This window comes from Engystomops pustulosus, chromosome 4, assembly GCF_040894005.1.
Source record: "Engystomops pustulosus chromosome 4, aEngPut4.maternal, whole genome shotgun sequence".
Taxonomy (NCBI): domain Eukaryota; kingdom Metazoa; phylum Chordata; class Amphibia; order Anura; family Leptodactylidae; genus Engystomops; species Engystomops pustulosus.
Window position 1 is genome coordinate 92541251 of NC_092414.1, and position 12478 is coordinate 92553728.

Here is a 12478-nt window from a genome sequence, read left to right on the forward strand (position 1 = left end):
TTTAACCCCTTCATTACAATGTGCTGATAGCACATTGTAATGAATGAGGAAGAAAATCCCCATATACTGCCATACTGTAGTATGGCAGTATATGATAGGATCGATCAGACAACCTAGGGTTAAAGTACCCTAGAGAGTCTGAAAAATAGTATAAATAAAAATAAAAAAAAGTTTAAAAAAAAAAATTATAATAAAAAAACCTAAAATTTCAAATCACCCCCCTTTCCCTAGAACTGACATAAATATAAATAAACAGTAAAAATCATAAACACATCAGATATCGACGCGTCCGAAAATGCCCGATCTATCAAAATATGATAACGGTTTTTCAATGCGTTTAACCCCGTAACGGAAATTAGCGCCCAAAGTCGGAAATGGCACTTTTTTTGCCATTTTGAAAAATCTAAAAAAATCTATAAAAAGTGATCAAAAGGTCGTACAATCCTAAAAATGATATAATTGAAAATATTATGACACCACCCACAGCTCCGTACACCAAAGTATAAAAAAGTTATTAGCGCCAGAAGTTGGCAAAATCAAAAAAATTATTTTTGTACAGGAGGTTTTAATTTTTGTAAATGTATGAAACCATTATAAAACCTATACAAATTTGGTATTCCCTTAATCGTACCGACCCAAAGAATAAAGTAGACATGTCATTTGGGGCGCTCAGTGAAAGACGTAATATCCAAGCCCACAAGAAAATGGCGCAAATGCGTTTTTTCACCATTTTCATTGCATTTGGAATTTTTTTCCCGCTTCCAAGTACATGGCATGGAATATTTAATACCATCACTATGAAGTGCAATTTGTTACGCAGAAAACAAGCCGTCACACAGCTCTTTACGTGTAAAAATAAAAAAGTTATAGATTTTTGAAGGTGGGGAGTGAAAAATGGACATGAAAAAACAGGAAAGGGCCCGGTCCTTAACCGGTTAAAATCCTATTCATAAGAAATTCTTTGCAGTGAGTTTTAATACAATAATTGTTTAAACCTTAATGTAAGGCAATATTGACACCATTTTTAGGTGTGTGAAATCTTTACAAAATAATTTCTTTAAATTTTTAAATGTTCAATAGGACATCTGACATTTTCTCATAAATCATAATATGTAGAGTTATTGACATGATATTAATGATTGTTATATTTACTTTCTCTATGTTAAACTTTATATAGCAGTCCAAAACTCTACACTGTTTGTGTCTTATTCTGGTGCACAACTGTACAATGTTAGGTGCACATAGGATATAACTCACAAGTGATTTACTACCACTGCACCATCATATTGAGTTTGCCTAAAAATTTCATTTGATTCAAAACTCTACACTTAAAGGGGTTGTGTCACCATAGCAAATGGCTGTAACTGGGTCCAATGCATTGTGACAAGTACTTTCACCATTTACACTTATTACAAAATCTGCAGCCTTACTGAGATAACTCCTTTTGTCCTGGTTGCTGGCGCCCTCTAGTGGTAGCTGAGTCCCGTCCTGAGCTACAGCTGATCTGGTCGAGTCTGCGCACAGGGAGTCAGCAGCTGCTCTGCACTACAGATCACTCTACGGGCTCACAGCTCCTCTCCACACTGAGAGATCACCTGACACACTGCAGCCAATAGGAAGTGAGACAGGGGGCAGAGAGATCAGCCGTCTACACCAGTGAATGAGGTGATTTCCACTGCTCCACAGTTGCTTCCAGCAGTAGATACAAGGTAAATGCATACAGACATGGCTGTCTGCTGCACAGAGGAGTCCCCCATAACATGGATCATAGCAATGCAGCAGCCCTCTCCTCCACCATTAGTCAGGTCACACAGGAGCCTACAGCAGCAGATACAAGGTAAATGCAGCCAGACATGGCTATCTGCTGCACAGATAAGTCCTCCCCTAACATGGATCATAGCAATGTAGCAGCCCCTCTCCTCCCTCCACCATTAGTCAGGTCACAAAGGAGGCTGCAGAGATAACACAAGTAACAGGCTGAGCTCTGACCTTTCCTGATGCAGTCCTCCTCCTGTACTCTCCACCATTCACTGTCCCTCCATGCTACCCTGCTCTCCTGATGCAGTCCTCCACCTGTACTCTCCACCATTCACTGTCCCTCCATGCTACACTGCTCTCCTGCAAAGGGGCCCCTTTCCCTGACTAGCAGGGAAGTAGCTAAAGATCAGCAACATGTGAGAAGCTGTCACCTATTTATCTATGCATCCATGCATGTCAGCCTGACCGACCATGATGCTGTGAGAATACATAGTACATGTGTACTATGTGCAGTGTCCTGTGTAGTGTGCAGGGGGCGCCAGATTCAGGATTTCTAGCGCACGTTCTTCATGAATCTGGTGCCCCCTGCACTGCTTTGACAGACTGCACCAACTTTTTTTGGTGCACTTTTAACATGGGGCGTGTGACACATTTCTATTGGACTTCTATTGGATCAGTAAATGCAGGGACTATTTGAGCACAGCAGGTGGAAGGAGACTCTGAAGGTTGAGCGCTCTGTAGCGCTGAGGTGAGGCCAGTGAGTTGCCTCTGGCAGTGCTGTGCATGTGCCCGGCTAGGCCCCTCCCACATCTGCTTCTGTGTGGAGCAGAATAGAGGCTGAACAAGCATCATAATAACAAATAGAAAGGTATCTTTAATTCCAGGTAACCATTACAAATAGATTTTTGAAATATTTTAACCTCTTTGACAGCTTTTTGCAGTCAATTGTTTCGTGGCATAACCCCTTTAACTCAATATGTGGTCCAACCCATCATTTGTAAAAAGAAATTACTAAAGTTGAACAAATATGTTTGTTAGATCTGGTCATTTAGAGTCATTAGGATGTCACCTTTTAGAAAACCACCAATCATTTAACCCACAGTTTTCTTTTTGATGTCTGGACCACATTTACTATCCAGCAGTTCTGTTGAACAGACCCTGTTTCAACCGCTCAATGGGCTCAGTACAGTATGTCAAATTTAAGGGACTCACAAGCTAAAGATGATCCTATTAATGCCAGAAGTCTTCATACCATGATCTGAGCATACTGCATCACAGAGTTCCTCACATTCAGAGTATAACAGCCCAGACTTTGCTGTCTCAGGTTGAAACGCTGTTTTTTTACAGCTTCTTTTACTTACATACTAATGGTACAACTGCCCTGGCAGCAATTAAAGAGATTTACTGATTAGGGAAAAGCAAATTTTTCCCAATTCAACTCGAGGCCCTTTTGAAGCTAAAAAAGCAAAAATTTTCTGAAAATTCTAATCATTTACTGGGGTCTGACACGAATTAGAGAACTCTAATCCTCACTGTTTCCAGACAGGAGACATCACAAATCTACAGTAACTATTATTTCTTACATGTACTGTCATACATGCATTATTTTTCATTTCACAAAAAGTTTAAATATTTGTTTTGTAAATGCCTTCATTAAACTTTACCCAATAAACTTCTAAACTTTTATACAAACATGGTAAATACAATATCTATTAATACCCAGTATAAATAATTTGTGTTTATTTTCTGTCAAAAATGTAAGAATTTTCTGCTTAGTATTTCTAACACTGATAATAAGTAAGTAGCACCTACCTGATGTAGTGGCAGTAAACTTTACAACATGGATGTACTTAGAAGAAAGTTTGTTCCTGTTCAGTATTTTAGATTATAAATGCTTTTCTTTCACGATTGCAAGAACATCTGCTGTATAAATAATTGGAATACACTGTTATTTAGACTGAGAAATTTTCATTCTTAATGACAAAGTAATTGCCTCAGAAATTAGTAAGCTTAATGAGCATAAAGTACTGTTTATCATCCATTTTTGTTTCTATTGTTACATGTTTCCACTAATTGTTTAGAAAATAGCACAGTTTAAACTATATCAAGTAATTTCCTTTTTTTTCACATTGTTAGAATACCACCGTATTCCTACATTGGATGAAAGCAACTGGGTCATTGGGAACATTGATCAGATTGGTTATTTCAGAGTTAACTATGATGTCAAGAACTGGAGATTGTTGATTGAGCAGCTAATGAGGAACTGTGAGGTACTGTAAGTTCTTGTTAAGTTTCTTTTACAGGGTTTTTGTTTTGATCTAAGGCTCCCTACTGGAATTATAATCCTAAATGGTTCCATTTTTCTCATAGGTCATTTCTGTCAGTAATCGTGCAGGACTGATCGATGATGCTTTCAATCTGGCAAGGTATGTTTTCTTGCAGATGTCCAGCTTAATGAGCAATCTTGTCAACTATTGTTTGAAAGCTTCAGTGGAGAATGCACCACTTTTCCTTTCAATTTATGTGGATGGGTTTCACACTTGAAGAGGCAAGATTTTTCTCCTGGCTTTCCATGCATAACACTTCTTTTGTTTCTCTTCTATGCTATCCTTCCACAGTCTGAAGCACTCACTCCATTACTGATCAATAGCCGCTTCAGGACATTTCCGTAGGCTTGATCAATTTCTTAGCAGGTTTATGCTGAAGATTAATGATCCAGCACTTTTTTTCTTTAGCTAATGAACTGATTTAAAAATGACCAGGATGCCATATTACATTTTTCAAAGGAAACACCTTCATGCTTCAATTCCTCTGTTTTGTTTTCACAATGAATGGTGCTACTAAAGATCAGAAAAAAATAATCTCTTATGTTTGAAACTTAGTTAAGAAATTAGGATTTATATAGTAAGACAATTGAAAATGTTGTCATTAAATTTATAAATTAAGCTAAAAGTATTCATATTTTAAAGGAGTGTTTCATGAGCATGTACTCATTAATGTGTTATGATAAATTTTACACTGCCACTTGCTGCTTTATGTTTATTCTTTATTTTAAAACATTTTTAAAACTTTTTAAAACTTTTTTACTAATCCTATTATGGGACATACACAGGCAATTATTTGCTTGTTCTTTCTAATACGTTGCAATACTGATAGAGTGATGAGCTGAACCGGCATCAGCACATGACATGTAGATACATCATGGAGCTCTAAGTTATAATGCTACATGACGTACCTATTCATCATGGAAGTCTAGGAGGTTAAAATTAATTTGGTTTATAGATCCTTTAAGGGCAACCAAAATTCTAATATATTTTAAATATTTTTTTACTCATCTCTTCAAACTACAGTATTTTATAGAAATACTCATCTCTTCAAACTACAGTATTTTATGGAAATATGTTGCCAGTTTTCAAGATCAGCACATTCTTTCACAATAAAAAAGGCAAAAAGCTCAGTGCAAGTTAGCAGCAAATCCTAATTGTCTCCGCTCATCTGACCTATATAACAGTAGATTGAAAATCCTTGTTCGATTAGCTGTTATGTGGACATCAATAAGTATCATTAAGATGTATGAGATGCATACATAAGGAATTTAGATAATTAAAAATTACTCCTAAAACACATGTGAATAAATAAAATAAAAGGGACATTGAATAAGAAAATGAAAGCTTCTAAATATTTAATATAAGGAAATAAAAAAAAAATAAAACAGGCAAACTTGCAGTTTTACTGAACTTTAAGGTACAATGGTAGAGAGAATTTGCAAAGAGTTATATTTTTTTCCATTTTTCTACACAATTGAAATACATTATGGACCCACCATAAATAAACAACTTTTATTACATTGAATAAAATGAAAGGAAGGCATATATATATATATATATATATATATATATATATATATATATATATATATATATATATTGGAATATAAGATGCACTTTTTAGCAAGAAAAATTCTTCCTAAAAATGCTTAAGTCTTATAGTCTGAAGGTCAGGAGGATCCAGCACTGCCAGTCCCTTCTGACCACTGTTCTGGAGATGGGGTGAAGTGCTGAGAGAGCAAAGCCTCTGCACTGCTCTCTCCAACCCCTTGCGCATCGCGACAGTATTACCTATAGTACCTAGAATGATGTCAGAAGTATGTGACTGCTCACATGCTTGCTGAATCACTGCAAGGCACTTAAACCCTTTATACTGTCAGGGGTGGGGCCATATAAGCCAGAGAAGAAGTTGTGGTTGGTACTGTGTTGAAGAAGTGCTATGTGTGTGAGAGACTGAATAGGTGTAGCAATGCTGAGTGCTGTAGCAGAGCATTTTGTGAGTGAATGATTGTAACAGAGCTGTGTATGAGTAAAGTGATGCAGCAGACGTGGGTGTGCTGTGCTTGAGAGTGATCAACATGGAATTTTTAATTCATGTCAAATATATTTTTCCTTTTTTTGGATGACTATAACTGTAGTAAATATTATGGAAAGGTGTGTATAGTCTAAAAAAATTTAGAACAGCTTTTGAAGACTTTGATATTAAGACATGTAAAGAGGTAATGTAAAGAGGTAGATGACTTGTTATTAGCAGCATTTTTACTGGATCACATTCAGAATGGATGACAGTTATAGGTACGGAAAGAAAATGCCTGTAAGAATCGGATATTTTTTTTCCTTTCAGTATTTTTTGAAAGTTATCCACATTATAAAGAAGCAAAACCATAAAAACTTAATAATTATACTAGGATTAGATTTTTAAAGCAAGACATATATAATGTTTTTTATGAGACAGGGGAGAGGTAAATTACCCAAAGTTATCACACTTTTTCCTCAATTATCCAACTACTTAATACATCTCTTTTTTTAAGAAATTGCTTTGGTACTGGCTAGATTATGGAGTGGAGTCTTGGTTGGCAGAATTGTCAATGATTACTGACACTAATGATAACAAAGCAGTAGCATGATTAGGAAGGGAGTCACTGGACATGGAATGTAACCCTGTCAGAGGTAAATAGCTTAATCTGCAGAGATTAACAGTCCAGAATCCTCTTTTAATACTCAGTATTAACTGAATTGTGGAGCATTGGTTCCTTTAGCAGCATTTTTGCAATACAGAGAAAAAACGCTTAAATCCAGAAAAAGATGTAATTTTAGGATCTTACGTGTCTTTGCAGCGACATGATATATAAATATCAATATACAATTCGACTGTACTACAATTCTTCCTCGGATACTGCGTATAATTTCTAGATACCCAGAATTAATTCCCTTTATCAATAAAAATTGATCAAAAGGTTGTACAGTCCTAAAAATGGTAGCATTGAAAACATCATCAAAAGGTACAAAAATGACACCACCCACAGCTCCGAACAACAGAGTATGAAAAAGTTTTTAGCACCAGAAGATGGCAAGATTGTACAGGAGGTTTTTTACATTTCCGTAAATACCCAAATGCGTTTTCAATTATACAATTATACAATGGCTCCAACATTATGCATGCGTCAGCAGATCACCTTAATATATTGAATTGCTATGACAAGTATATTTTTGCCTTTGAAACTGTCTTTTCGGACTCTAATGCTTAATAAAATAAATGTGCTGGTAAACATAATCCTTTAACTCAGACAATAAAGCACTCATTATTTTTATTTGTGTTGCTGACATTTAGGAATAGTAATTACGCTTCTTGCAAATGGCTGTGGAGTCTTTCTGTATTTTTTTTTTTTGTCTTTTCAAGGGAGTTTATAAAGTCATTAGACAAGTATAATGTTTAGAAAAGAGTATGGCTATGTGCAGTTCCCTGCAGTTCTTTATATGTAAGAGACTATGCAATTCTAGCTCTCTCTGAAGTTTGCTCCTCTGAACCCTTGTACCCAAACACCTCTGTGTATTCCTAGCTGCAACCAGCTTTATTAAATATTTTCAAAGTAATGTATCTTTATTAATCAGTGGCATTTTATTTCATTGTGATTATCTCTACAGGGTAAAGCATACAAAAGGGCATATTCACTATGTCAGTGTATGTCCAGCTGTTAGTTGCGTACAGCTTTGAATGACTGTTTTAGTATAAAACAGATAATAGGGACACTGCTTTTGGGCATGTGAATTTTTTCTTATTCAAAATACACTAAGCTAGGAAGTCATTGGCTGTTCAGGCGTAAAGAGAACATCAACTGTACACATACAGCATGAAAATGAACCTGAATGTGGAGAATCAATTGCAATAAATAAGCCAGTTTAAGCACCTGGACAACATCCAGTAGCTCAATATCGTTCTGAGATAAATACACTAGGAGTAAAGATAAAAAGTGAGAATCTTAATGATGACAAATGCAGGCTTTTTAGACTACTTGGGTTTCTTCATCATGCATGGTTAAAAATAAAATTTAAAGATTAATATATTTATTATTATTTTAAAAAACAAATCTAATGCGATATAAATGTAAGTGCAGTTGAAACCAGAAGTTTAAATACACTAAATAAAAAGACACATTTCCATTTTTTCTCGGTATATGATATGAAATAAAAAAAACCTTTCTTTTTTTAGGCCAATTAGGATTACCTGAATTATTTTTATTTTCCATCTGCTAGAATATTTTAAGGCAGTTTTATTACTTTCTGCAAAGTTGAAAGTTTACATAGATTTCATTAGTAGTTAATACCATTGCACTTAAACTGTAGGACTTGGGTCAAATGTTTTTTATCCTTCCACAAGCGTCTCACAATAATTTAGTTTAGGCCTATTCCTCCTGACAGAACTGGTGTAACTGAGCCACGTTTGTTGGCCACCTTGCTCGTATCTGCCTTTGAATTTGCATGCTGTGCTAAAGCGTATGGTAAGATTGCGGACGGAGTGTATATCTCTCCTGCTATATCACTCCTTGGTCGTACCTACCTTTCCTGCTGGGGTAAAGTGTATGGTAAGATAGTGGACGGAGTGTATATCTCTCCTGCTATATCTCTCCTTGGTCGTACCTACCTTTCCAGCTGGGGTAAAGTGTATGGTAAGATAGTGGACGGAGTGTATATCTCTCGTGGTTTCCACAGCCAAGAAAGTTAACTGAAATATACATGATACTTTACCAAGACATAGTTTTCTAATGTTCTTTCTTTAATGTAACATGCACTGGGTTTCTTGGACTGGAGGGCAGTCTTCCAGTTCACAACCCTAGTCCAGGGTGTTGTCATGTGAGGTTTGCTGGGATCATCAGTGGGGAATCAATATTGCCAAATAGTGTTCTTTCTTCATGATGCCATCTATTTTGTGAAATGAACTAGTCCTTCCTGCTGCAAAACCACACAACATGATACTGCCACTTCCGTGTTTTAGATTTGGGATGGTGGTCTCTGGCTTGAAAGCTTCTCATTTTTTTCCTACAGACATGGTCATTATGGCCAAACAGTTGAATATAAGAATGTTTATAAGGAGTTGTGCAAAAATTAGCAAACATTACTCAGACTCAAATGCCTTAAGATAATTAACCCACAATGTTTCTCAGGCATGTCAAAAATGACTTTGATTTTGAATGAAAATCTAAATTTTCATCATAAAGTAGTAGGAATTAGTGCCATGGTGGTTCAATATTAATTAATTTGATTCATTATTTATCTGATCTGAGAACTAAAATAGTGGAAATATAAATAGAGTTGAAATACCAGTGAAGAACATATCTTCCCATACTATATTTAACGCCACACACTCCAGTATTTCTTCAGATGAACACATTTTTAATAGAAAAATGTATGTTCTAAGACCCCTTCCACACTTGCGTTGCAGATCACGTCAGAGTCTGATCAGGGTGCGATCAGTGTTTGGTCAGTGAAAAATGCACATTTTGCATCAGAGTTCAATCAGTTTTCAGTCAGAGTTTGTTCAGTGTCTCAGTTTTTCACGTGCGTTTTCAATGCAATTTCAGTTTAAAAAGCGTGAAAATGCGAGTGAAATGGACTCAGGACTGAGCTCTATCTTTTCTATGGCAATTGATGCATGAAAAACGCATTGCACTTGCATTGCACTTGCAAGTGTCTCAGAGTGCAATGCGTTTTTGATGCATCTCCATAGACTTGTATGGTGCGTTTTTCACGCGCGTGACTTGCAAAAGTACAGCATGCTGAGATTTAAATGCGCGTTAAAAAAATGTGCATGTGTGCGTGAAAAAAAATGCAAGTCTGAAAAGACCCATTGGTTACAATGGGTCAGAGTGCAATGCAAGTTCTGCGCGTCAAAAGCACACGCAGAAAACGCACGTGAAAAACGCAAGTGTGGAAGGGGCCTAACTGTATGTGGTCAGACCACTAGTTTCTGTGTAACATAGAACATAGAGTCAGTAATTAAAGGGAGTGCCAAACTAAAACACACTGCACATAACCTGTTCCCATGCAATTACTCTTGTAACCCATGCAAATTTGCTGTGGAGAGGGGGAATGTCTGTGAGCAGATCAACCAATCAATGACCACAGAGGTCACCTGCACATGAATGGTATGCCATTAACTGATTTCAACAGTAAATTACAATTCCTTCAGAGATTATCAGTAAGACCAGTTATTGAATGAATGGTGACTTGTCCATGGATGGCCTGCACTTTCACAACCAGTGGAAGCTGCAGCATCTGCTCCTGGAGGATGTGCATGGAAATGAGTAGATCAGCAATATTATATGCAGTGCTTCACTCATGCAGCAATTTGTATTCTTCATACAGTACCATTAAGGACATGTCCAAATAAAAATTTCAACTTTGACTCTTTGCAGCTATTGAATTGTGCAAGCCAGTGTGACCTATGTTGGTGAACTTTCTGAACTGTCCGCTTGACTGGACATGTTGAGATACATAAAAGTACCATGGTTTCATGAGCACACAAACTGATATTCTAACCTTTATTCTTATTTCCGTGTAACCAATATTTTGTTTTGGGATAGGTGAAGGTTTCGTTTTTATATTTTAATATTATGTTGAGGTTATAACAAATTAGAAGATAAGTTAAGTGTAGACACTTGTGTTCACAACAACTATTTTATTATTAAATAATTCCACAAAAAACATCCCATGCAAATAACTTGCAAAAGAGAAAACCTGCAAAAAAAGGATAGGAAATATAGAAATATATGATTTTAGGATGAACCAACAAGTATCCCATAAAACTATGGCATGCTATGTACCCCTTACTAAATAAATTCCCTAAGTCGAAGAACTATGACCTAGAGAAGCTAGACAGATTGCAGCTGTCATTTGGCTGAAAAGCAGAGACATGATTATTCATATGTAAATGCCCTCAATATTATTGCCTTAATCTCTGTGAATCATCTACTCCTTTTTTGTCATGAAATTGAATTAGTGATTTATACTGCTCTGTCTCTTTTTAATAGTGTGAATAAATACTGATAAATGCTAATATGAGGGTTTTATTATTGTTCTCCTCTAAATTAATGGGGCAAAGTCAACAACTCTACTACAACATAATACACACCTGTCACTGGCAGGTCTAGTGCATTTTACATTCGATGTTGTCAGAATTCAGGGCTAGTTGACCCACTAAACCACCGCGGACATTGAAATGACATATGTAGATACCTGGGAGCGGAGTCTCCGGTACCCGGTTTTCAACAGAGCCCGGCTCAAAGCGGTTTGGACTTGTTGTGGTGTGGTACCACCATGTCGCTCTACAGGCACGACTGTCTCTGCGGTGGTGGCCAAGGCGAGGTAAAGAATCTTGAAGCACAGATGGAGTTGAGGACAGGCAGGAGGTCAGGACAGGCAGCATGGGATCAGAGTCGGGACAAGGCAGAAGGTCAGGACAGGCAGCACAGGAGCAAAGTCAGGAACGGTATCAAGGTCACAATGGGGAATCAGTCTAAATGCACAGGGCAAGGAACACAGCTTTTTCAATGGCATGGAAGCACAAAGATCTGGTGGGGAATGAGGGAAAAGGCTGGCTGTTTGTTACATTGCCAGGTGGCCCGCGCCAATTAGCAGCGCACTGGCCCTTTAAATCTCGGGAAGCTGGCGCATGTGCTGAGGGGCACAGGGAGGCACTTATGTGTGACAGCGACTGGAGAGGAGGGTCGCAGGAACGCCCATGACAGATGTGCACCTGAAAACTGATAGTGGCATGGCATATAGTTGTCAGACTTAACACCCACTTGCTCCTCCTGTCTGACAACAATGGATATTCTGTGGATTCAATTTATACAGCAGGAAGCATAGGAGTGTTAGTCATGTGGCACTATGCTATAAAATTTTGTTAAGAAATTCCATATTATATCAATTACATCTGTGTATCATGGACACTTTAGACCAGTCATGCGGAAACTTTTAGAGACTAAGTGCTCAAAGTGCAACCCAAAACCCTAATTCTTTTCCAAAATGCCAAGACAAAAATTTCAGCAGTAAATTATTGCTTACTTAGTGCTCCCTGCTCCTTGTAATCCTGAAAACACCAATTCCCTTGAAAGAATTCAGGGAAATATTATCACTGTAGCTTCCCTCCTGGAAGAACTGTGGGGTCTGTAGCAAGAACTCCAATGGCTCCAATCTGACTGTGTCCGCACCTTGTCACTTCTACAGTTCCAGGAAGCCCAGAATGGATCACTTTAAAATAGTGCAGAGTGAGGCATTACCTGGACTGCAGAAAGATGCCATAAGTTCTCACTGGAAAAAACTGTTGGGGAAACTGCCTGCAGTGCCACTTTTAGCACCAGTGCTATAGGTTTGCCACCACTGTTCTAGACTAA

General features: G+C 37.3%; 1 protein-coding gene across 1 annotated transcript in view; it reads left to right on the forward strand.

Annotated features, from left to right (window-relative positions):
- TRHDE (thyrotropin releasing hormone degrading enzyme) overlaps window positions 1–12478 on the forward strand; it is a 452112-nt gene that overhangs the window by 359454 nt on the left and 80180 nt on the right. The window contains exons 11-12 of the mRNA XM_072146727.1: window positions 3895–4028; window positions 4129–4184. Of these exons, the coding sequence (XP_072002828.1) occupies window positions 3895–4028; window positions 4129–4184 (190 nt within the window). The remainder of the gene's footprint in view (window positions 1–3894; window positions 4029–4128; window positions 4185–12478) is intronic.